The sequence below is a fragment of the Rousettus aegyptiacus genome, unplaced genomic scaffold (genome assembly GCF_014176215.1).
Source record: "Rousettus aegyptiacus isolate mRouAeg1 unplaced genomic scaffold, mRouAeg1.p scaffold_m13_p_6, whole genome shotgun sequence".
NCBI classification, from domain to species: domain Eukaryota; kingdom Metazoa; phylum Chordata; class Mammalia; order Chiroptera; family Pteropodidae; genus Rousettus; species Rousettus aegyptiacus.
This window is the reverse complement of record NW_023416309.1, coordinates 28,976,567-29,004,340: the sequence shown is the minus strand read 5'-3', so window position 1 is coordinate 29,004,340 and position 27,774 is coordinate 28,976,567. Positions and strand designations below refer to the sequence as shown.

The 27,774-nt window shown below is 34.3% G+C and overlaps 1 protein-coding gene across 5 annotated transcripts in view; it reads left to right on the top strand.

Moving 5' to 3' along the window:
• PRKG1 (protein kinase cGMP-dependent 1) overlaps positions 1-27,774 on the top strand; it is a 1,094,018-nt gene that overhangs the window by 1,026,073 nt on the left and 40,171 nt on the right. For 4 of the 5 annotated variants that reach the window (XM_016154345.2, XM_016154344.2, XM_036223586.1 and 1 more), the window contains one exon: positions 22,601-22,697. In XM_016154345.2, coding sequence (XP_016009831.1) covers positions 22,601-22,697 — 97 coding nt within the window. Of the gene's footprint in view, positions 1-22,460; positions 22,500-22,600; positions 22,698-27,774 lie in introns of those variants that run through there. The other variant, XM_036223588.1, reaches the window with a different exon arrangement.

Below are 27,774 nucleotides of genomic sequence, written 5' to 3'. Positions count from 1 at the left end.
TATAAAACATGACCCTTGTTCTCAAAGACTAAAATGCTAAGTAAAATATATGTACCACAGTACATTCTGATAGCTAGATTCCAAAATGGCCTCCAGAATACCTGCTGGCATTCACATTCTTTTAAAGTCCTTTTCCACACTCAATCATGGGTGGCCTGTGATCAATAAAATACTGTAGAGGTGACATTGTGTAATATCTGATGCTAGGCTATAAGAGTTCCATCTTGCTCTCCATGGCCTTGTTCACTTTGTGGTAAGATATATCATGTATGAGGACTCTCAACTAGACTATAAAGAGGTAGCCAGGCTTCCTGCCAATAATTGGTACCAACTTGATAACCATGTAAATAGAGCTACTGTGGAATGGGATCCTCTTGCCCCAGCTGATATCTTAACTGCAACCTCATGAGTAACCCCAAGACAAAACTTCCCATCCACGTCACTCTGGGACACCAGATCCATAGAAACTCTAAGGCAGTAAATGTTTAAAACAAGAAATTGTTTTAAACCAGTAAGTTTGGGGGGTAGTTTGTTATACAGCATTGAATAATTAATACATATTTTAGTTCCTGGAATTTTGGTGCTTCCATAACAAACCCTAAAATGTGCAGAAAAAAATGGATTAGGAGTTGGTCAGGAACTGGAAGAATTTTGAGGCTTTGAGGACACTGCTAGCAGGGGTCTGCTGGCCTTTGAGGAGAATGCCAATGAAGATTTAAAAGTGAGGAAAAATGGAAAAATTGGAAACTAAAGGAAAGGGGACCTTTGTTATCTAGTGTCAGAAAGTTTAACAATATCGCCCCCTGCAGTGACATGGAAAGCAGAAAATGTGGATAATTTAGCTAAAGAGTCATTTTCAAGGCAAAGTTTTGAAGGTGCAACTTGCTATCTTGCTGCTCATGAAAAACGTGATGTGTGATAAATTAGTTAAATCAAGGAATATCAAACATAAATGAACCAGGATTTGCTAGTTTAAATAATTCTTAGCTTCTCCAGATGTCAAACGATACTAAAATTAGAAATGGCTTTCAGGCAAAAATCAAATTCAGGGCACTCTCAGGAAAATATGATATAAATACAGAGCTAAAATTATGGCTGTGAAATCTTTTGTTATAACCTCAGAAATATTTAAAATAGTCCCTCAGAGAACTATCCAGTCAGACATGGGGTTCCTGATCCACTTAAGGGTGTTCCTCAGCAGTCTCAACAGGTTGAGAACTTATGTCAGAGATTTGTGGGTATCACTTTTTTCTCCTGGAATGAACTCCAATGGGATTCATCAGAGACCCACAAAATTTTTAAGAAGATTATATTGACCAAAAATTACAACTTGGCTTGAAAATAACAGAGGCAGCACAAAATAGAGAGTTCTTTGTAACCTCAAATTTCTTCAAGCAGAGAGCAGAAAGCGTTTCTTCAACTTCGAAAATGGGCAGTCTTTTACAGAATAGACAAGATAATTTATAAGGAAGAAACAACAATCCAAAAGGCAAAAGCAAAAGCTACAGAGAATTAATTCCAGGCCTTTAATTCTAATTAAGGCACTATATCCTATTATGGACCAGTGAATATGTGCATTGGGGAAGTAGAAAAGGGTGCATAAGTTTTCTTTTTAATTCATATAGCTTCAGATTTAAAACTACACTCAAAGAGTTATACTTGAGGATTTATGTTTGAGATGTTTTATCTACACTTGGATCTGATTTAGGTAATGAGATTCTGGGGGTTTTGAGCTGATGCTGTAAATGGGGTGAGTGAGACATTTAGGAGATTTGGGTGAGTACATTTTTGCACATGGGAGCAATACGAATCATTGGGGACCAGAGGTCGGACTGTAGCAACCAGCCTCTAAGGTGGCTTCCAATGATCCTCACCTCCTAGTATCACTTTGTAATTCTGCCTCACACTGAATTATTGCTGCTCATGTGACCAATAGAATACTGTGAAAGTAACTGGTGTGTGACCTGTGTCTGGGTCATAAAGACCTTGTAGCCTCTGACTTACTCTGGAATTACTTGCTTTTGTGGGAAGCCAGTCACCATGTTGTGAGGACACTCAGGCAATTTTTGAGATGCTCGCACGGGGAGGAAGGGAGACCTCTTGGCAACAACTAATATCAACTTGCCAACTATGTGAGTGAGCTGCCTAGAAACTGGATTCACAGTTCTAGTCAGACTTCAGATGAATGCAGCCTTATATGACTTCTTGATGAGAGGCTCCAAGACAGAACTTCCCAGCTAAGCTACTCCCTGATTCCTGACTCACAGAAACTGTATGATAATAAATATTTATTCTTATTTCAAGCCATTAAGTTTGGGGATAATTTGTTACACAGCATTAAATCCCTAATATATAAACTTTATTAAAATATTAAAACATTGAATAAATATGCTATAATAAATTATATTTCAAAAAATAAGTCAAAACTTTTTAATGTATTTTGTTTTCCTACTAAATATTGAAAATTATTTGCATAGCAGCATATTTCACTGTATTAATTTTATGTCTATAAAACCTAAAAATAGAAAATGTATTAAATATTTAAAATGATCATTTAAAAATATTTTGAAATTAAAATCTAAATGTGAGTTTTAGGTATTAAGTCATTAATTTTTAAGGAATATGAGTATTTGCAGAGATATTCACTAAGTGAAGAAATCAATAAATGAGGAACTGTAACATCGGATATTTTTTTATTTGATTCACATACAAAAAAGTTACAAGATGATAAAGTGGTCTAAAATGAGGCCTTTTAAAAATTAATAAATATTTGTTGAATGTCTACTATAGCTTAGAATTTCTAAATATCGTGATAAATGCAAAATGCAACATCGTTTTTTTCCTTAAAGTAGATTTGTTTTTTAAATCAGAAAGCAAAAAGCAAGTAAATACTAAAAAAATAATAGACCTTAAAGGTAGACTTTTGTGCTACATTGGATTAAGTCCTTTCAAAATTAGAAATGCTAGAGAAATAAAACTGAAGAAGAGTCGGTTAAGAGTTCATGAAAAAGATTTAGATAAATATCACTTTATTTTTATTGGACTTTAGAGTCTGGCAAGGGTGGAGATGAGAAGATTCAGTCACCAGTTACTTGCCCAGTTCCCAGAGTCAGGGGAATTGTGTTGATGGCAGGAAGGCCTTGCCTTCCAGTAAACAGTCCTTGATGTTCCCTTAGAGTAATCATCCCTTTGATGACTCACAATCTATGCGCCAGTAGGGGCGACCCCTTTTAAAAAGTCAGAATAGTTCACCCATGGGAGCAGCATATTATTCCTCTGTGAAAAATAAGCTTGCTTCTGCCCCTCCCCTGTTATTTGCTGCTACACAGGTGTCTCCTGGGAAGAATAAGGGTATACAAATAAATGATTTTTAGTGTCCCAATAATCCAAGTGAGCCAAAAGTCAGTGACTTATTCTTAAACTCTAATCCCACTATAATAATATGATTTGCTACCTAGATTCATGATCTTTGAGTTTCACTACCTTTCACTTTCTTATATATTTTTTAATATTGAAAATATTAAAAAAAATCAGACTATGAAACTTTCTGGGTAGGCAAGTAAATGGACATAAATATGTGGATAGTAAGAATCAGAGTGATTCATAGTGCAGGTTCTAGAGTCAGACTGCCTGCATATAAAGTCCCGTATACTCCTTATAAGCCATGTGACCTTGAAAAGTTAGTAAACCGACGGCATTTTAATTTCGTCAGAGAGGGATTGTTCCTTATGAGAATTAAAGGACAATTAGTGTAGGGTTTAGAATAATGACTATCACATATTATGCATTCATTAATTAAGACAATTATTTGTGTTTGTTGATAGAAAAACATATTGCTTTATATTATTTAAGCTTTTGTTTATCCCAGTTTTCCCCTATTATATCATTATCGCAATGTATAAAAACTCTTACTTGTCCTATAGTCTAACCTTCTAGTCAGTCACTCTTTTGGAACTTTCGACTTTTACTGATAGTCACAATGACTTGTCATTGATCTTCGCTGATCCCAACTATTCACTGTGCACAAGAGCATATCCTCTTTCTCTTAAAGACTTCATCACTGGAATCCTTCTGTCTTCCAGTATATCAATCTTTCCCTTTTTTTAATTTTTAAAAACCAACCAAAAAAACAGAAATCCTTCATCTTCACATCCCTATTCTCTATCTACTGATTCATTTCTTTGTTCCTATTTAAGAAAATTTCTTAAAGTGTGTGCGTGTGTGTGTGTGTGTGTGTGTGTGTGTGTGTGTGTGTGTGTATTTCCTCACCTCCCAGTTTCTCCTGAGGCTTTTATCCTCACCAAAGTCTCTAGTCAATGGTCTCATTTCTTATCTTATTTAACCTCTTGGTAGCTTTGACACAGTTGACCACTTTCTCCTTCTTGAAACATTTTCTTTACTTGGCCTTTGGAACCCAATACTGTCCTGGTGTCCTTTCTTCTCCATTAGCTGTTTCATCTCTGCTCCTCTGCTGGTTGCTCCTGATCTCTTACCCTTCAATGTTGGTGTGGTCCAGAGCTGGGTCCTTGAAATCTTCTCTAGCTGTCTTTTATCCTCTGATGATCTTGTGTCATCTCATTGCTTTCAATACCATCTACATGCTGGCAACTCCCAGATTTACATTTCTAGCCCAGATGTCTATTTTGAACTTCAGACATCCAGCAGCCTACTTGACAAATCCTCTTGGGTAAATCATACATATTGCAAACTTAAAATACCAAAACTGAACTCCCACTCTTCCTCCAAACCTGCTTTTCTTACAGTTTCCTCTATTTCAATAAATAGAACTCCATCTTTCCTGTTTTTGAGGCTTGACACTTTGGAATCATTTTTTTTTCACTTATACCTCACATTCATGAAACAGCAAATCATATTAACTTCACCTGCTGAATCTATCCCCAAACCAACCACTTTGCATCACCACCTCAATGCAAATCATATTTTTCCTCACCTGGATTATTGCAATGGCTTCTGATTTAGCCTCATATTTCTGCCTTTGCCCTCCTATTGTCTATTTTCAACCTAGAAGCTATAAAAACAGACTCTTTAAGACTCTATAATAGTTTCCCTTTCACTCAGAGTAGAAGTCAGATCCTTGCAGTAGTCTGCAAGGTCCTAGGTAATTTTCACCCCTTCCACCTACCACTTTGCCTTCAATCTCATCTCTTCCTCCTCTTTTCAGCCTTTACTCTATTCCAGCCCCTATAGCTTCCTTGCTAATTGTAACACCTACTGGATACAATCCTGCCTCAGGGCAACTGTAGTTTGTGTCCTCTACCTAGAATAATCTAACTCCAAATAAATCCCTGTGGTTCTCTCCTTCAACTGGTTTAGACTTGGGCTAAAATGGCTCCTCAGTGAAACCTTTCCTAATCACCCAAGTTAAAATTCAGTCCTCCCAACTCCTGTTCTGGTACCCCTTTATCCCGTTTCTTGCCTAATTTTTCTTCATAGCACTTACGACAATTTAACATGCATGTTTTACTTGTTTTTGGCTTTCTCCTCCATCAGTATGTAAGCCACATGAAGGCAAGATTTTTTTGGGGGGGAGGGAGGGGGTGGATATATTTTGTCCACTGCTGTATCCTCAGCATCTATAACAGTGGCTTGCATATGTTTTTGTTTAATTAATAAGTTGCTAAAAGTAGTTTATGATATCATGGAACTACCTGATTCTGCTGAAAAAATAAAAATTTGGATTCCATTTTGATTATAATGTTCAGGTTGCTTAAACTGTCTAAGGTAAATTCAAGGGCCTTTATTTCACACCTTGTCTTAGTTGGTTCCAATTTTTACTGTAGTGTCTTTGTATACCTGACTTGCATAATTTATCAGTCTCAAGACAGTTAGTTAAATTGGTAAATGCAAAAATGATTACAAAATTTTCCCGGAATCAGTTTGTCTCTCATAGCAGGATTATTCTGTTATTAACCTGGGGATAATTGCTATCACCCTTAGCAATTGGTTTTTATTTTAAAACATGCAAGGCAAAGAAGACATGTAACCAACATTGTACTTTGTGGTTTTAGGTCAATTAAAATATTATTTCCATGCTGAAAACTAATGACTGTAAAATGTGTGTCATTACCAGGTGTAGAATGCGTCAAACCTGCCCAGGCATCCCTTGGGAATTTGAGTCATTTGCAGAGATGGCTGAGTCCCTGATCACAGGATACCTAGCGAACATCATTTTTGTTGCACAGAGATTCCAGTGAGGGGGAAAAGATAAGAAAGAAACTTTGCCTTCTTTCAGGACTATTAGATACCTTGTATCCATCATAAAATAAAGGTCACAATTCATGGGAGAAAAAGATTGAAAGTTTTATGACTTGAGTCAACATGGCAGTCATACTGCCAATTGAACTTAAGGTTTATTTTAAATTCCTTTGAGAGTGTTCAGAAGTTGTTCACTATTAGTAGATTCTATCCAGTGTCACAGTGAAGCGGACAGGAAAATACAAAATCCTAAATTGTAAGAGATCTTATATTTTGTTGAAGACACATACTATAAGTGAGATAAGGGAATAGCTGGAGGATTTTAAAATTTGGTCCTTGAAGTAGTTTGACAGGATCAAAGATTTTATTATTATTATTACTGAATTATAGTAAAAGGAAAATAGTAAATGAAGGCAACACACAGATAGAAGTTATTAGCAAACTCCCCTCACACCATTATAAGATTTTCAGTTCCATCTCACTAGAAATACTGATAAGGAAATATTGTTTATCTAATATTGCTAACAGTAACATCTAAGATTATTTTCTTTCTTCCCCTGAGGTAATGTATTTCATAATGTGCCATTTCATTACACAGAATAAAATATATTCAGTTTATAAATGATATATTTTGCAAATGGAAGGCAGTTTTCTTACAAGGAAGAATCTAGTACACTGAGTAAATTCGAAATACACAAATAAGAGAAATACCTTTTGTAGACATCAAAGAATTATAGCGTTGTAATGACAGGTGGAAACGTAAGGCAGAAGTTTACCTTTTTCAATTCTTGGTGAAGTAACTCTGTACATGTACCCGATTATATTATTATTGTTTTTCTATGGGTAATAATGAGAAATTGTTTGGTAAGCAATGGAAAAAATGATAATTTACATGTTATTTCTTAACTTTATGTTTCTAATTTCAGGTCTCCTTCCCCTTCCAGAGGAAGTTAGCGATGCCATAGCTTTAATGTCTGTTTTAGCTGCAAAACTCAAATGTTCACTTTCTGTTAGAAAATCTAAAGCAGGTGGTATACAATTTCTCGTGATTTGGAATTCTTTAAAGGCAAGTAAATTTGAAGCTCAAGTGCTGGTAGGTTAAGTCATAATCCTATGACATTTTCCTGAATAAAAAGAAAACTTTTCTTTTGTAATGCAATTGTCTGTGCAGCTGTAGCTCTCAATTGCATCACTGCCATAATCATTACAGCCTCACTTTCATTAACTTGGTTTAAAAATTCCCTAAAATAACCTTTGTTTTGATTCTGATTTGGATTTTCAATAGAAAGTAAAAGATGTCAAATGAAGAGGTAGCAGCTAAACCAGGAATTTAAGCCACTGCACTGCTGATCTCAGAATGAATCTGGTCTGGAAGGAGGAGACCTGAGCCAAAGGAAAAGTAGTTCATGTTAAACTCCGAAGGGATATCTTTTGACTCAGAAGCCCTTCTTTTTCCTGTGTGTCCCAGCTGGGCAGATGTTATTCAAAAATTATCAACTTAACCCTGAGAACGAGAAGCCTACGTTACAAGGTCCTTCTATAGTGGTTCTTTTTTTTTTTTTTTTTTTTTTTTACTAGAAAGTTTTTTTGTTTGTTTTTGTTTTTTTGGTGCTATTATTTTATTTTATTATTAGTTTTAAGTATACAGTACATTGGTTATATAGTGATTCTTGATGCTCTTCTCTATATTTTCTGCTGGGTGTACGGGAGCAACCCTCTGTTCCTCTTTACTAAATGAGATTACGTGAGAAGGCATGGTACAGTGCCAGGCTTGTAAGGAAGTGTTCAATTTTAGTGGAACGCATAGATGTGGAAAGATGGATAAAAATAGGATTATACACACAATGAACAATGCTTTTCTTGACCATGTCTTAGCTTGCTCTTGTGTGTCCCTGTCTAGAGAATTGTGGACCCTAGTCAAAATCCATATAAAACAGACCAAGCTCTTCAGGTCAGCATCACTGAATGGAAGTGAACCATTGACAATATTTGCTAGAACAAATAGTAAAGAAACAACTGGAATGAGTGGATTCAAAAGACTTATCATGCCAATTCCATCTCAAAAACATTAGCTTTTTTATGAGTATTTTCCACTGACATAAAACATCCCCATGTGATGTTAACTGTATTGTGTATTAACAGCGTAGCTAATAAATTCATGTAATATGATGAAATGTTGCAAAAATGCTTTGATAGAGCCTAAAAAAAGAAAATGGATCTTCTGTGTACTTTCTTCTGTTGTCATTTGTCAGTAAAACGATAACGAAGGAATTTTCTCTCTCTTCTTTTTAATTTATTTTATCTTCGAGCTCACCTCTGGGAATGTTCCCTAATAAACATGACTCAGTGGGGTAAAGACATAAATCTTATAAGGCCTTTATCAAAGGAGTATTTATAATTACTTGCCAAAGGCAAGGAAGCAAAAGATCTGAAATTTAGCTTTTCCCTGCTAAAAGGCACACTTAACAAATCTCTGGTCCAGAATGAGGTATCCACAGTTTCACCTGCATGTTCCTGAAGGAACCAATGAAATCCTTTGTGCCTCTGGAACTTAGCCAGGTCTTTGTACTTTTTTCCAATGAAGCACCCTCAATGTAATTTTAAGGAAGTGACTCACAACTAAGTGAGCCTTTGGGAAATGGGAGAGGGGTCTATTTGCAGGAATGAGTCACTGAGTGGCTTCTTGGCAATTCTGATTTTGGCAAAAATTCATCCTGAGAGGACATCCTCAGACTTTCTGTGAATGCCTCTTGAGACTCTGTTTCAGACATTTCCAGGCTCTGGATTACGATGATTGTTGTCTGACTCTGTATCTATTGCCTGACTGTGGCTAAGAGCATGGCGATGTATCTTCTGTCTCCCACAAGCTCAGGGAATAGTTGAAGGTAAGGATTTTATGCTGAAGCAACATGAGAACTTTGTGCTTGTCTTTCGTCCTTATGACAGCTCATAAATTCCATATCCCTAAGAGTAACACTCAGTAGGATTGCGAAAAGTATTAAATTTAAATTTCAAAAAGAGACCTTCATGAACTCTCTTTTAATAGGGTGTTTAGAATAAATAGACTGTAGAAATCCCATGCTTCATTCATCATATATGCCATTATTTTCAGTTTAATTGAATCATTTGATAGCACCTGATTTAAGATGGTTCAGAGATTAAAAGGTGAAACATAGCACAAATTGCATTAGACAGAAGCAATACAAAGAGTTAACAAGGTCTACTGGGAGCATCATAAATCATCAATAGATCATGTTGAATAAAGAAATTTAATATTTAAATTTAATATTAGGGAAAGGAACAGAACATAAACTTTATGACCTATTTTCATACATATTCCTAAATTAATGTTATCTTTATATAGTAATATTCCATTTATCTCTAGTTTTCTTGCCCAGCAACACTGCTACCTAGATCTTAGCCAAAGGAAGAAAAAAAGATAACTTAGCACAGCCAAAAATTCATGGATGAGAAAATCAGGCAATTAGTAATAACAAGGAAAAATGCTGGCACACAGTAAAAACTTCATGAAAGGTAATCACCATCTTTTTATTATTATTATTGGTTGCTTATAGTTTTGTTTTACATACATTATCCCACTATTTACCATAACCGATAGAGTTGGTTTGGTTAGCATTCCCATTAAGAATTTAAAGAAAACTAAGGCATGGAGAGATTCTGTAGTTTGTTCAAATTCATGCAGCCAGTGATTTATGGAACTGTGATTTTTCTGATGCCAACTGGCTCCAGGATTATATTTTAATCATTTTGTATTATTGCCTCCTTAGATACTCACTGATTGCATGAATATATTATAGGCACAATTCTAACAAATTTAGCTACCTGGCTTTATAGATTACAGAAAATGTATGTATCTGTGTCAGAAATTGAAGGTAAGACAGGCTCCTTGACCCTATCAAAAGAATACTTAAAAACTGAGTAACTAATAACAAGTATTATTCTGTAGAAGTTTTATTGGGGTTATCTCGTATAGAAGCAACAGCATAGTAATAGATTTTTTTAAATGATAACCTGTGGTCATCCTCTGAATGCTCTACTATGTTCAACAAATTATGCTTTAAATAGTTTAGAAGATAATTCATTCTAAAAATATTGATTCTCTAATTATTTTTTTAATGCAGTGAGAGAAATCTATGTGATAATTAGATGGGATAAACTTCAATAATCTAGACAATGTGCTTCTTCATGGAACACCTCATTCTTTGAAGTTATTAGATAATCAGAGTGTTACTTATTCAAGAAATAGTCACACTTACTGATATATTTCAAAGATCTTGGATCAGAAAATATCCTGTTCAGCTTAATTTTTCTAAAACTTAAACTGATGGTTGAAGAATTTTTTTCTTGCAGCAGATTCTTAACCCACTGTTATGTTAGGTAAATTTCATTCGTTATGTCACCTAAGAAAGGTCTATCTAAACAAACTGTCTAGCAATACTCTAAACTATTGTATTTAAGAATAGACGGGTAGTAATAGAATTCTACTTCCTGTATGTAAACATTGTCTAGACAAACATAAGCCCTACAATTGTAATGTTAGCCGCCTAAAACCTAAAACTACTGTACAGTGTAATTCTTATTGCTGTTCATTTTTTTAAAAAAATCTTAGCTTTCCAATGAGCTAGGAACACTCAGAAATTAATACTCATGTTTATGAAACTATTTCAAGTCTTTTCTTTTACAAAAAACATATTTGAGCCTTTTCCCAGCTTCATGCATAGGCTATAATACAATTTAGAAATTAAAAAACTTAACTTTGTGCACGCCAAATCACTCAGTTGCATCAGAATCACCCTGTAGCCCATGTTGGTGCTTTGATTCCCCAAACTTTGGCAAGAAAGGCCAGTAGGAATCTTGTTTCTGAAATAATTATCAATATAACAGTGGATGCGTAGGCACGAGAATGTGAATGAATCTGCTTTTTAAAAGACAAAACTCCACAGACTGGCTTGCTTGCTTGCTTGCTAGCTTTTTTTCTTTTCTTTCTTTTTCTTTCTTTCTTTCTTTCTTTCTTTCTTTCTTTCTTTCTTTCTTTCTTTCTTTCTTTCTTTCTTTCGTTTCATCTATCATCTATCTATAATCTATTTCCTATTAGGTTTCTTAAGTGGCATCTTTGTGTAAATAGTACCATAGTATAATTTCATTACTATTGAAATATCCTCTGTGGTTTAGTAAAAATAGAATAATCACTGCTAAAAATAGCAATATCTCTTCAATTTTAAATTGTTTACCTCATATGTTATATATTGTATATATTTTCTTTGAAGTGTATGTTCTGTCCATTTTTACTATGCCTGGTCAAATGACACAAATACTACAAAAATAATACTAAGTAACTCCTTCAGCTTCTCACTCAAAAGGAGAGCCAACCCCTCTCTGCAGCCCACCCTCTGAGTTCTCCAATATCCTTCTAGTTTACTAGACATCTGCTCATAGGTGCCGAGACACGGTACAAGTTTGTAAGACTCTTACATCCAGTTCACCAATGTCCTGTCCTAAAGAAGCAAAAGAAGGGTTTCCTATCTTTTATCTGCAGTTCTGTTATGTCTGCAAAGTTACGACAGGATAAATCAGACTGAGAATACAATCAGATACTGTCTGTTCTCTGAAAACATTAAACGGCATCCAAAGACCAGATTGTTAAGCCTGCTAAGTGTGTCAACAACTCAAGGTGACGTTCTCCTTATAAGTAGAACTTGTTTTGTTGTCAAAGGCCTTATGAAACCAAATTAAATCCATCAAGACCTTGTGAATTTGGTAGTGGTTAATTCCTGAGGGAAAATATAATAACATGAATGAGAAAAAGGATGTCACAAAAAGAGAATTGAGAACAGGATATAACCAAAAGCTCAACTCTACCCCTGGAAAATCTGTGAGGAAAAGGAAACCAAATATGGAAAAAAATATTCTCCAGCTGTTAAGAATATGTGATATAAAGAATAACCATAATAGGTCTGAATGCCCCTCCCAATTTCCTTTCTTTCATTCTATTATTTACTAATTATAAAAAAAGAAGAAAATTATTTAGTGCTAGTTAATAAGATACACGCAGGCGTAGAGCCAGGAGTTTTATAAAGTGGTAAAAAGAATCAAATGCATCATTTGTATGTTATGTACACAGAAAAGAGTACTTTTACTATTGGAAGAATCCACCTAGTATTCTAACAGAATTCCTCAGCTATGCAATCTATTAATGAATAGTCCTCTTTAAAAACCACTGTTAAAAGCACAGAAGAGTTACCAATGTGTGCTAACCCAAAAGTGGTGGTCAGTTTAAGTGTTTTCATAGTATTTATTTAAACCAATGTCAAGCTACAGTGAAATTTGGTTACACATTAATTCTCAATTTGTATAGCAAGTGAGGCATGTACTACAGAAAACAATTGTAATAATTCTGTACGCTTGTAGAAAAGAAGCAGCAATTTGAAGATACTGAGTTGTTCCCTCACCATTATTTTGCCACTCCTGTGCTTTGTGTAAAAATGTATGGGAAGACACCAGTTTCAAATATCGTAGCCATCAGTGCAAATCCTAACCAGTGTCTTGTATTGTGACTTTTGAATTACTGTGCAGAAATCTTAGCAGTGTGAAATTGAATAACGCCTTTGTAAATTTTTCTGATCTTGAGAGAAACACATACTAAGGTAAAAAGTATGCAGAAGGCCATATTTTAATACAGTTCACTTTACATTTGTTGATTTCTACAAATATATACTGTGTTAAAAACTATAGAATTGCTATCTCAGCCAGATAATTAAGGTTCATATCATCAGTGATAAATCATGTTGATATAATGTATCCTTGATATGATGCGATAAAAATGGCACTTTAACTTTCTGGTTTTCCTCTCCCAAAACCCATAACCCCAGTAAACTCTTGAGAAAAACATTAGATATACCCTGATTGGGGACATTCTATAAAAGACTGAACCAGTAAAGGTCATTATAAACATGGAAAGTTTGAGAAAGGATCACAGTCAAATGGAATCTAAAGAAAAGACACAACTAAATGTAATATAGCATCCTGAATAGGATACCGGGAGAACAACCAAAGAAAAAGGACATTAGGTAAAAACTAAGGAAATTTGAATAAAATATGGACATCCGTTTTTTTAAAAAAACAAACCCAAACTCATATAGATTGCTTTATTATTAAATTGTGTTGGCCGTAACAGAACAATGCCAGACTTTGCATGCAGATGCCAATGACTTGATAACAAATATGTGGTATTTTTTCTGAGACTAGTTTATTTGATAAATGCACTGTTGCTATTACTAAACAACTTGAGGTGGCAGAATGTTTGCTCTATTTTCTTTTCTGCTTAATATTTTGCCTATTAAGATATATAGGCTTTCCCCCATTTCAATATTAGATAGTATTCCGAAAGATCATTTGAGAACAATTGTTTGGAACTTGGGACACATTTCCCTGTGATACTTGTAAGCTATGTAATGGGTGTCTGTCACTAATAGTTCTTTAAAAGTTATCTATGATCATTAACCTTGGTAATTAATGCTGTATAGACTTAGACCTATGAATCCTATTTTAAAATACTGATGCCTGGTCCCAAATACCAAGGTTTTATTGTCTTTTTAATATTCACCCCATTATCCTGATATGAATCCTGGGTGATAAAAAAAAAAAAAAACTTCTGGCTTATTACAGTCTGTGCATTTACAGTTCTATTTTTGACAGCAAGACATATCTTCCTCAACTGCTATCTTGGCTACTGAATTGGGGCCTCCTACCTGCTTCATTTCCATACCTAAAGCTCAGAGCAGGACCCCTTAAATGAAAGCCTCTGGTAGTATTTCCTGAAATAAGAGTTTCAAGAGTTAGGATTTAAAGGGAATGATGGGGAAGATGACCACAAAGTAGGATAAAAAGAAGCTGTGAGTGCTGGGGCTTTCTGCAAAGTGTATCTCTCTCAAGACAGTTGGAATTCCCAAGTGATCAACCTGTAAGTGAGATTCATAGACATGTCTAGTGCAAACCTTTCATTTTACAGAAAATCGAATGTCTTGCACTGCTTGGTCCTGAGCCAAATCCCTGATCATTTCCTTTATTATATTCTTAGAGAACTGTGAGGGGTGACTTGTAGTCTTCTCATTTTCTTCTTGCCACACACTGCATTCTACTGTCTTTTTAGTCTTTGGCCCACTGTGATCATGACCACATCCCCAAGCTTCCTGTCCCTAAAGTTCATGCAGAGTCCTTCAGAAAAAAAAAAAAAAAAAAAAAAAAAAGGAGGACATGAAAATGCTGGACTCACAGCAAAGTGTGAGTCCAGAAACAAAAGTTGACCCCCATGTTCATTTGAGTCCTGCCTCATCCTTCTGTTCCCAATTTGATTTTCTAACTGATCCCTTTGAGTAAGATTACAATTAGACTAGCTTTAAGGTTTAATTAAGATTAAACTTTCCCTTACTTCTTTCAGTATTTTAACCCCCATATAAAAAAAGTGGCCTACAAAAAGGCAAAGATTTCTTAGTCTTTGTGTAGAAAAGATATTTTTATATTTGAAGGGAAAACTTGGGCTGTCTTTGCCCATCTCTTCTTTAGAAATGTAGGCTATGGCAAACATTGTCCTCATGGAAATTGAAAGAGAGCTCTGCTGTAATGGATATTTTCTCTGTGGCAGGAGGCAGTGGATGAGGATGAGGGATGCTTCCCACAGGCCTCAGGGGCTGGAGCAGTGAAAGCAGAAGGAAGGGTCATTTTCACCTCTTTTTTTCTCCTTCGACCTCACTTCTCTGGCCCTGGGAAGCTACATTGTGCCAGTTGGGACCACCCTGGTCTACAATGATAAGAAAAAGACTCAGGTTGAGATGCTGAGATGTAGGGGAGGGAGAGGGTGGAAACTACTTCTCACTAAAATGAGAAAGAACTTCTTCAGATTGCTAGCCTCTAATGGCTATCCATTTACATGAAGGAAATATCTATTCTGGCATAAATACAGTTGGGTACTGCATACTTTTTTGTTTGAATGCATGTATGCAAGGATCTATATTCTCTGAAGTAAAAATAATGATTGCTGAATAACTTAATAAATGAACTTTCTGTCATGGCCCAGCAATTCTGTTAAAGTAACAAATAATAGTAGGCAAAACAATCTTTAATTCTCTTCTTGACAATTTTATTTTCATGGCAATATATATTTAGTTAGGCCTTATTTCAGAAAAAGAAAAATACAGCTCTGTGTGAAAACTATTTAAAAACTGAATAACTAAAAAGGCATATCGGATAATACATTTCAAGATAACAGTGAGTAGCATATGCTCACTCATCTTTTACAAATGCTGATTTGATGTTTGAATTTTCAAAAAAATTCTTTTGTGAGGATCAATGTACTTTTGGAGGGGGACAGCATAGAATTGTGAACCTTTTAAAAAATTAAATTTATTGGTGTCACATTGGTTAATAAGACTATAAGTTTCAAGTGCACAGTTCTGTAATACATTATCTGTGTATTGCAAAGTGTGCTCACCACCCAAAGTCTAGTCTTCCCTCTGTTATAATATATTTGTCCCCCTTTACCTTCTTCATCCTTCCTCCATTCCCCTTCTCCTCTGACAACTTTCAGACTGTTGCCTGTGTCTGTGAGTTTGTTTGTTTGTTTGTTTGTTTTTAATTCATTTGTTGCTTTCTTTTTGATATCCCACATATGAGAATAAAATTATATGGTTCTTGTCCTTTTCTATCTGAATTATTTAGCTTAGCAAGATACTCTGGAGATCCACCATGTTGTCACAGACGGCAGTATTTCATCCTGTCTTGTGACTGAGTAGGATTCCATTGTATATGTGTATCATGTATTTTTATTTGGGGTTCTTTTATTTAACTGGAGCACACACATGCAAATGCCACAGCATAGGCAAGAAGGTATTAGTGCTTGTTTACAGGAGTCACATTCTTGACTGAAGTGTGTAATAAAATAGCTTATTTTTAAATATATTTTATAACTTTTACATTTCCCTTTGTTTTTCAAATATTAGAATATAATGAAAACTGCAAAGATAGAATTAGATAGTAAAAAGTATTATAGACCGCAAGTCAAAAGCACCAAACTCTTCTGCCTGAGTCCCTGTGACTCTAAGTCACTAACCATCCATGAACTTAGTTCTTTTATTTTTAAAAATGTAAATGTTGGATTAAATGAACTTCCAATAGTATTGATCCAGAATGTGAACTATGTTAGTATCTTAGTACTTCAAGATAAAAGCACCTATAAAGTTTTGTGATCTCTACTTCTTGTTTAAAAGGAAATTGAATTTTTTTGAATAAATGTGAATATGCTGCAATTTGAAACATGTCCAATGTATCTGATCCCAATTCTCCTTGTTTTAATTACTAAAACCAATTATATATTAGCAACTGGCATACTCAGTTGCAAAACAGAAGTAAAAATATTTGTTATCCCAACCTCATAGAGAATCAAGGAGGATAAATTAAATGAGAGAAATTTTAAGTCTTTGAAAGTAAGGTGCTTTATAAATGCAGAATATTTGCATTACTATCATTTTTATTATGCAGCAGATATGAGAATGCAATTTTTCTGTGTATTTCTGTTGGCTATATCTCCTCAAGGGAATGGATTTGAAAAATAGGTAGAACTATTTCATGACTAGACTACTCAAAAAAAGTCTGTTTCTGAAAACCACAATTTTGAAAATAGAGGGTGCAAACTGATATTATCTCAAATTCCCTAAGAAGAGATTATACTTTCTGAAGAAAATTGACATAATAAAATATTTTATATTCATTAAGTTACTTTCAAACTTTTTATTTCTTTGAGTTTTTACCTTTACTGCTAAAAGAATAGTGATTATACTAGTGACTTTAGCTACATGATTTTTAGAAATAGGTTAACTTATGTTTAAAGAGATTGTTTTAAACCTTATAGCAATAGGGACTTTTGTAAAAGCATGATTCTTTCAACTGGAAATAATTCCTATGTAAGCCTTAAATTATAAAACTCTATTTTCCAATGAAGTCAAAAGATCTGATTTAAAGTTTAATTATCAATGAGAATTTTTAAAAAGGAATTAAATAACAGACAACTGATGACTTGATTTAAGATTTAAGAGGGACTACGAATTTTTATCTTAGTGACTAAGTTTATTTACATTTGAGAATCAGGAGAATAGGACATGTACTTACCATTTTCACATACGTAAAGTTAAAGTAGCACAATGACGCAATGGTCCCTGTAGCTTAAGCACAAATCACATCTGTGCTAAATATGCAAATCTGTATTATTGATCCAATTCCCAATTTTATTTTCTCTATAATTGCTTTTCTGGATGAATTTTTTTATTCACTTCTGTATACCAAATTGTTTATTCAGTAGATGGTCAGCATTATGTCTCACATGTATCACAGACCAGGTATATATATTTTGCGTTTAAGGCTCACTTTCTAAAAGTTCTTACTTACTTTTTAACTGTTGCTGTAGATGTTTATAGGTTGCAGTGTTCTTTCAAATAAAAAGTGAAAGATTTCTAGGAACTTATACAAACATTTAAGTAAACTAGGATTCTGACTTAAACAATCTACAAAATTCATTCTATTTAGTGTATGTTTGTAGATACTTTTACAAAAGTCTAAACGTTAAAGAAATCAGGACTCGAATACAAAGTCATTGAAACAGAGCCACGACCACAAGCCATGAGCTTTTGTCTGTATGCTGTAATGCATTCTTGTATTGTTTTTAAGTCCAGAGTAGACATTGTCTGCTTGAATCTCATCTTACTTAATATAGCTATGGAATAAGAAACTTAGTCATAGGCAAGAGTCCATGTGTGTTTACTGAAACAATTTATTTTTGTAAATTTCCCCAAGAGCTGATAAAACTAAATTCAGCAGGAATAGAAATACACCTCAGAGCAGATGAGCACAGGCAAAGTCATGGTAACTGACTTGCATGTGGATTAGGAGATGCTAATAATTTATTTGGTTTTCCTTAGTGTAGGCTTCTAAAACTAATTTGGATTGGAGATGAGCTGGGCTAAAGCAAATAGGACCACATTAGCCTTTTGTTCCACTGGCTCTTAATTACTGGCTTTTGAAACCCACCTCGAACTACTGTTATGTTCCTCTGGATCCTTGACCCTTACTTTAAAAATGCACATAATATTGTCTGCTTTGTAAAATAGGGCCGAGTGACTTCTGTTATTGTAATTTCAAGGTGAAGATAAGTTTTAAGCTTCCTACTTTATACTGGGTTGAATCATTGTATTTGATTTTTACTGTATAGGCAGGGATGTTCACTTCTTAATTATAATGGTCAGTCATAAGGTTTAGAATCCAATTCTGTTATTTAGAAATGATGACAGAATTGATTCATGGATGTGCAGCAACAATAGGAAAACAATTGTGGGAAATAATCAAGGAAACTAGCAATGTTGGAAGAGATGGAAAAATGAAAACTAATGGCTAGTGCCTATTTCCTAAAAAGTGAATATGATTTTGTACAGATATGTAGTTTTAGAGAAAAGTTGAGATTATTCCAGTACTGTTTTTCTGTTACTAGACTCTGTATATGTGGCTTGGTCTCATCACCTTACACCTGCAGTTTTACATTGCTTTTGGAATCTCTTTTGGCCTATAGGCAGAAATTAAAAAAGGGATGCTAATATCTAGACAAGTTTGTTCCTTTTCAACAGTTCTAAAAAGAAAAGTTTAGTATTTCACTATTTAAAGAGTACCCTGTATAGATTAGCAATTGTCTCTGGATTCTGATCAACATAGCCCCAGGAAAATCTTATTATCAGGCATGTTTGAGAAACAATATGTTATCTGTGTCTCCTTCACCTGACAGACTTATTCTCTTGTTGTATAGTTACTTTTGTGTTGTTATCTATTTTAGGATTTGTTTGGCCCTGATATTATACACAGAAAGAATATGTCAATATTTATACTTTTCTGAGAAAAGGATCCATACCTTTCACCCCATGCTAAATAGATAAACAAACAAGCTTCTTAAAGAATCAGTATCTTAAACTAAGTTAAGGACTGTTAGAAACTATATTTTATGTTCCTTGATAGATTTTAAGTAACCGAAATCAAGAACTGTGTCTCCCTGATGTATTGTTTTAGACTTGGCAATGGGCCCTTTCATAAACCCTGTTGCACAGACAGATTTTAAAATTGTACGAAGCTGGGCTGAATTCCCTGGACCTGGTACCTAGCAGTAGTAAGTTTGGAACTTGGGTTCTACATATATCTCCTTTAGCTAAAGAAGTTTTCTTAATAAGGCAAGGGGCACTAACTTAATCAGTTTATTTAGTCTCCTTTCCCACTCAAGCTTTTTATCAACTCTAAAGAAAGTAGAACTTAATCGATGAATTAAAATTATCCATAAATAATTCCTGAGTTAAAAGAACGAATGAAAATTTCCCTCCAAGTTGTGAGCAAAAGTGGTTAGATACCTGAAGAAGCTAAATCATCCACAGTTTAGCTTTTTCACAAAGGCCCCTTCATGTTATGTCCATATTTTAAAAAGTTATGAGTTCAAAAAGTATATACGTATAGAGTTTTTGTGATGAAGAAATGACTATTATTACTAAAGAGTAATTTACATGAGAAAAATATATCAATATAAAATATTGACCTTTGTTTTGTTGTTGTTGAAAAAGTAACTGGTTTGGCAGTATTCCTATATTATTTGACTTCCCCAAAAATGAGGACCGAGGACCTGAAACAAATAGGAACACAATGGAGGATCAAGAGCACAATTATCCTAAAGCCCCCTCGAATTGTATCTAACCAATCACTAGATAAAATCACCTGACTCTCTAGTATTTTAAAAAGTTACATACTAAAAATAAAATCGCATATTAATACTAATAAAGTGATTAGCAAAGATTAGTAAAGTATGAATATAATGTTACCAATGTCTCTTCATTAAAACACATGAAATATTTAACTAATTGGTGCTTCCAGTGTATGGGACAGTATATATTTAAGTGAATTTCAATGGCTACATAGAAAATGTCTATTTAACATGAGATTTAATATGCTTTCTCATTAGTTAAAATACCACCAGTAATCATATAGTGAATATAAACAAAAAGAAAAGAGGGTTTGCTGCACAAACAGGAATACAAAATAACTGCCTTATATCTTTTGCATTGTATATCTGTCTCTTAGCAATGTTGCTGTTTGTTTGTTTATAGCTGTGTTAGCCATTATAGAACTATTGTTCATTCCTATGAGTCTAGAACCAGACAAGTTATAAGAGCCTCAACACTCTTGGCCTAGATGCATCACCCCTTAGACTAACTGGGGAGCTGCTGTTTTCCCTGGACCATTTTAATCCACCTCAAAATTCTTCTCTGGTTTCTGGAACTTCTTGAGGCTTTCAGAGGGGTTAGAACTATGGTTCCCCATCCTTACTGAGAATTACAATCAACTGGGGAGCTTTAAAAAAAATACAGACATCTGGGTAGTACTTTCAGAGATTTCTGATTCACTGTCTGTGGGGGGACCCAAATTAAGTGGTTTCTAAAAGATGCTCAGGTCATTCTGATATGCAACAAGAATCTGAATATCACTTGATTAATATTTCTGGCCTAATTTCAAAGAGCCCAAATATAAGAATTTTGGGGTATCCTCAAGAGCCATAAGTAATAATATTATACTTTAAATATAGAAAAGAGTATGAAAGTAGTTGGAGAGAGCTTACCTTCTTCATATCTGAGATTCTAAATCCAGCAAGTACATAGGATGTTATTCAAAAACAATCTCATTAAGAATTTGATTATCTAGACTGCCAAGAAATACTTAACCACATACAAACTGTCAGGAGTTCTGATCCTAAGAGATGTCCTTTTTAAGCACCTGTTGGAGTGAACGCTGCCACTGGCCCTTTAAATTGGATAGAGTTTTAATTTTCCAAAAGTAGTGATGCAGTTGGAATGCTAGAAATGCCCATTTGCTGCCTATTTTCCATTCTAGTAAACCATCTCCTGAATTACTATGTTGATCTCTTGATTGTGCAGTTAACAAGAGAAGTCTACAAATACCATTAGGATTGACCAGTAGCCTTGTTAATAGAGGTTTATTAGAGGGAGTTGATTTCATATAATTATCCCGTAATGAAAAACAGTGTTGTTTTTACCCTCACATGAGTCTGACTTGTGACTGACTTGTTAAAAACTGCAACTATAGTTGTAAAGTGGAGAATATTGAAAGCTCACCTAGAAAGCTGTTTCACATTTCTCCCAAGTTTGGAGTCTAAATTTGTGTTTGATTATAACAGAATAGATAAACTGTTATATCACTTACTGCCAGGCATGGCTGTGGATGATTCTATCCAAAAATTGACATAAACAAGCTGTGTTAGTATCATCATCTGAAGTGTGTTCATCATGTCTATCTATAGCGTAATACTGAATCAGGTACTGCCTGACTGAAGGTCATGGGTTACACATAGCTATTCAAATACTTTATTTTTGAGACAGCTGAATTACTCCCTGACCTGACTTTAGTAAGTGGGAGGATCATCTTCATCTTTATGCCTTCCTGCCCTTTCTAAAAATAGTAGGGCCTTTAACAAGGAGATATTTTAAGTAGCTCATATTCACTTGTCTCATCAAGAGAAGCTTATTTTGGCCACTTGCATGTGTCAGATTTGCATGTGCGCATAGTTAGACTTTTGGAGCATAGTCCATGCTTTTCCACACCACTCATATAAGAAACTTGCAAATATAAAGACACTGGGATTACTAGGCAAGAGTCAGTGGGTAAACGTAAACGAAGGGAAGACGCTTTTTAGGAATGTAAATATGCTTCTGAAATCATCCATTTCTGACACTTGCACATCAGTCCTCAGCTTTTCGGATCTGTTTTTATAAAACCTGGCCGTTATTTTACTCCAGAGACCTCAAAGATTTTGCTGCTTTTCACAAATATTTATAGGAGCCACTGCCAGCCTGTGGATAAGGGAAACTAATGAGAAACTGCCATCCAAAATCTGAACAGCAAAAACAAAACCAAGCAAAACAAAAAAATCCAAAACAAAACCAAGAAAGAACTCAAACAATCCACGCTCACAAGAAGACGCGTAGAAAAATACCAAGATGTAACTTTGATTTGATAACTGGATTTATCAGTCACATGACTGGCAGGCAGTGGGTACTTTGTATTTTTCTTTTTTGAAAAACAAGTGCGAATCTATGTTATTCTGCACTACTGGGACCAAAAAGAAATTATGAGTGTGAGAAAACACAGACTCTAAAAGCAAGATGGAATTTAAGCAGGTAAACCCTGTTCCACAGTCATGTCATTCCGCTACAGTTGTACGTGGTACTCGTGTTTGCACCTCTAAGAAATTTCCATTTTTTCGCATCAAAAAATCCAGATATGAAGCTGAAGCTGCTTTCTTCGCCAACCTGAAGCTGTCTGATTTCAACATCATTGACACCCTCGGAGTCGGAGGTTTCGGGCGAGTTGAACTGGTAGGTGATTGTTAATGCTTTTGAAAGCCTCTGTCTTCCTTCCTTGTTTTTTCCCTATAATAAGATTTCTCTCTTCTCTCTCATCTTTAATTACTATTGCTTCTACATTCGTGCCAAATAATTTCCTATCAGCACGTTGGAGTTCGCATGGTTAAAGTGGACTATGTTATGTACTCTATAAATTAAAAATAAATACCAATTTACTTCTTAGAAAACCTATATTAAACAAAAGGTAAACACATCTACTTAATGAGGAGTCATAAAGCACTTTTTACTCAGCTGATTTTCTATGATTTTTATTTACTTCTGTAGTTCTGAGCAGTGTTCACAAACTTGATGCACTATATCTACAATTACAATCATTACAATGTAAGCATAAATATATATAAAAGGAAATATATATATGTATGTATGTGTGTGCGTGTATATATATATATATTATATATATATAATATATATATAATATTAAAGATCCTTACCACTGCTTTAAAAAATTCAAGTTAATTATGTTATAGTAGTAATTCTATGTTTCTGGAGTTGAACACATTGCACAAATGTGGTATAAAGCAAGTGAAACCATGTTCTATTCTGACTGTGAAATAGGAATTTAAAAACTAACATATTGGGAGAAAATTTTGAAAATATATCCTGATGACTGAGTTGCTACAATCCAACATTTTGTGGATATAACTCTGTTTGGGAGCTCAGATTAGCTTCCTACCCCTCTGCTGAAAATGGAGGAGTCCCTGATATCAGACACCAGTACAGTATGTTAGGAACTCCCCAAGACTGTATACAGTGAAGTAAACAGTTACCGTTGCCATCAGGGGACCAGAGAAAACCCCCTTTCATAAAAGTAGTTTGACCCAGGGTTATTCTTGATATTTGCCCATTTGGGCTACAACTGGGATTTCTGACTTTGATAGGCAGAAAGATGTTATTTACTTAAATATTAAATAGGTTTAAGAGCCATAATGCATTTCACTGAATTTGCATTATGTGTCCCTTAACACTGGTTGGAGATACTATAATAATACTACTTTCAACTTCTGACTTTATAGTGTGCCTCTGTGGATCCAAGCATTTTTAGATATAGGATTAAAAATCAAATAAAGGCCTAGAAAAACCTCTTGCTTTATTGAATTCTGCCAATTAATGTAGTCTTAGATTTACTTTTCAAGAGCTTTAATCTTGTGATGAAATATAACCATTCATAGAGCTAGCAAAGATTTATTAACAGTGTTATATATGAACAGCTTAGCACTGCGGTGTGTTAAAAAAACACAGAGGGTTTATTGTCTGGTGTGTTTACATAGTTATATGTATCTAAAACCCTCTTTGAATGAAACAGTAGAAAGGACAGAATTCCCTACATTGATTTTGTGACTATTTTAATTTTTATTAAATATTTTTTAAGCAATAAAATCACTGATTTATTTAACCAAAAATATCAACATTACAACTTTGTGGACTTCTAAAGTTCTGAGAACTTCAAGTTGTGAACCTTTAAGTTACTAGTGAGATATTTTATGAAATCCAATATCAGAATTTACTTAAGATTTTTGAAATGTTGAAAATTGCTCACAGTCATTGAGACCACTTTAAGAAAAATAATTAAATGTTAAGCTGATAGTAGAAAACATAGAAAATTTCCTCAAAAATGTGTGAGGAGGCACAAAGAACTAATGACAAAATTAAGGAAGGTTCAATATGGGTATTCAAAGGTAATACAGTTTTAAAAACGTGTGGATGTGTGTGCACGCGTGTGTACATGCACACATATATGCATGTGTGTGTCTGAGTATCTACATATTTATGCATAATCTCCATCCCTGGAGAGGTAGTCAAAAGTAGTTCAGCCTAATTTTCTTCTCGTGGACATTATATTTACTCTTTTATGTAACTATTTATAGACTAATGGAAACTATAACCTTAAAATTAATTTAGGATGGAGCTATAGCCCAGTTTGCAAAACCTTGAGATACATGGATGAATGATAAATGCATAATGGGTTATTAGATACAATCAGTACATTAGGGGAAGAGGCACGTGTTCCTAACCTCTGACGTGACGTCATTTTGTGTAATCTTGCATTTCTTGAAACTCATCACGGGATATTCAGAATACTCAGATTGTCTTCATTATTCAACAAGGACTAGTCAGTTCACTGATCACCATCACCCTTGAATCCAGTGTTCCCCATTCTTACTGCTTACTAACTGCCTGATAATATTAATTACTATGGCCATTAATTACTGTGATTGTTCATTTTTTATGTGAATTCAGTGAAGCCACAATTGAGAATTTGGCCTCAACACTCACACATTAATTACACATGTTATTGGCTTAGCATAGAGTGAATCACAATGCAGACAGGGTGACTACACAGAAAGCAGTAGCATGTACCTTTAGAGCAATACTCACACTATTCACAGTTAGGAGGAGGATCTAGGCAGAGCTCAGTTCTGTTGTGATTACAGAATTTTTCTCTGCACTCTCTCTGAGAATGACACAGGTAAGATAATTTTTTCATTATTATAGAGTGCTATTTTGAAGCAATAACAACCTTCACATGGACTCATTACACACACACACACACACACACACACACACACACACACACACACACACACACACACACACACACACACACACACACACACACACACACACACACACACACACACACTACTGAGCACATTAATACCAAGAATGTAAAGCTGATACTTTCAAGCTACAATCCTTAGTTTAGCGGTAATGTTGATCAGGTAAATGACATTGCAAAAAAAGTACCACAGGTTACACTTCAGTTTTATAATTTTAAATTTTAAAAAATTTGCCAAGTATAGATTATAAGATTATAAACTCTTGAATTACGTGTGAAGAATTTGAATTTTTGAACCCCATTTTCTGTTAGAACTAAGTTAGTGTAGTTTTATCATTGTTTGACATAAATACATTCATGTTATTTTATATAATAATATACCCTTCAAAGACTGCTTAGCATTTAATTTTTATCATTTATGTCAGTTTAGATGAATTTAGATGCAGGAGTATTTTTTCATCCAGGAGTATTGATTGCTACATAGTTTATTGCCAACTTCTGGAGAACATAATTTTGGTACAAGTATATTTTTTCAATGATGAGACCAGAAGCTTAAAGTAAAAGTCTTGTATGAAAGGGAACTTTGCTCTTAAGCTATTCAGTCTATTTCATAAATACTTTTAGCATAACTGATTTTAACTAGTTTAATATCAGACACATCCTGTTCACAACCATTAGCGTTGGAAGTCATTCACACTGCTGCTTTCTTTTCTGTTTTCTGGCATGTATCATATTTTCTGTTAATGTTTTTTATTTTATTATCGTTGTTTGAAGAATGGACTTTCTAATTCATTCATTGGTACCTATTTACAGTATATGTTTCAGAAGGCTACATTTCCTTTATAAGAACACTTGCAACAAAAAAACTCAGCTTTCTTTTTATATATTATTTACTAACTAAAGCTCTAACCACTGCCATAAGACACCTAGATAAGCCTCTTAATTTACAAAATATAACTGTAAAATAAGGAGATTGATTTTACAAATCACAAGTGATTTATGGTCACATTTCTAATTTACTCTACTTTTGCTCTTATCAGAGAGGAGCTTGCTTTTCAAAACAGATTTGCACAAGTCAAATTTCTTTTCAATCTGGCAGTGCTAAGTTACTTTAAATGTTAGATATTAAATCTATCCAGAAGTCCATTACCTCCTACACCAGAACAGCATATTTGGATAAAATATAGGAACAAAGATACAGAAGACGCAATTATTATTTACTTGGATTATGTCCCTTCTATATCATTTATTACATATTTATGTAATGTGCTCTCTGCTGTGATATATAAAATTTAATAGACAATAAAAAACGGACTCACTGTCTACTGAGAGGGACAATTATGTAAACTAATAAGTAAATTCATAAAGTCTGAGTAGCACATGCTCAGTGCACTGAGGAGCAAGACTTCTTAGAGGAGGCGGCATTTCTAAGACTGAGGGAGAGTTAAATCATTGATTTAAATAACCTGAAACGTTATGGTATACTTATAAGATGAAACTACTAATAACGTTTATTAATAAATTTATATTATATCCTAACTAAAATAATAAAGACTTTCATATGAACCCCGCTTTATAAGTTGTTTTCATATCCAGTACATAATTTTGCCTTATAGCTATTCTGGGAGAACATAGGGCATGATCCACATTTTACAGGAAAGAAGTCAAGAATAACATATATAAGTAACTCTAGATCACGAAGTCATTGAAAGAGCCATTGTTATTGCCCAGAACTACTGATGTTTTAACTAGATGTTTTTTCTATCATCTGGCTTCTAAAAAGATTTACATTCTTATCACCACCACCAACAGCCACCACCATGGAATCAAACAAATGTTACTTCATTGTCACATGTATACTTTTGTTTAAAAAAACCTAGAATTCAAGAACTTGTATTAGATAGACATAAACCTTGAATAGATGCTATGGTTATCAGCTGTTTACATTTGCTTCTGTCAAACCTTCAGAGGCTTTCCCTCCCCTGAATCTTTTGCTGTTCATATTAGTGGTAAAATGTCTATGGAGAAAAAAAGTCAGTGTAACGTGGTAGCTAAAATCTGGAATTAGATTTTCCAGATTCAGATCTTATTAGCTGTGTATACTTAGTCATTTACTTCAACTATTTGAATCTCAGTTTCCTCATGTCTAAAATGAGGATAACAATGAGATATGTGTCTCACAAGGCTATAAAGATTAAATGAGTTATAGTCCCAAAATAGTATCACAGGTCAATAAGTATTGTCAATGTTGTTATAATAATTATTAAAATATGCAAAAGATAGCTATCTTTATCATGTCCAGCTATCCTCATAGAAAAGGAAGGAAATGGAATACTTGTTCTCTTTTTTCTCCCAAGAATACAAGTATTTCTATAATATAAGAAGTGATCAAAGGTCTTCAAATGACCTTCAGTAATTGCTTGTATTAAATTCTCCCAAACCACTGAAACTGATTACTTTCTGAAGTGTAGT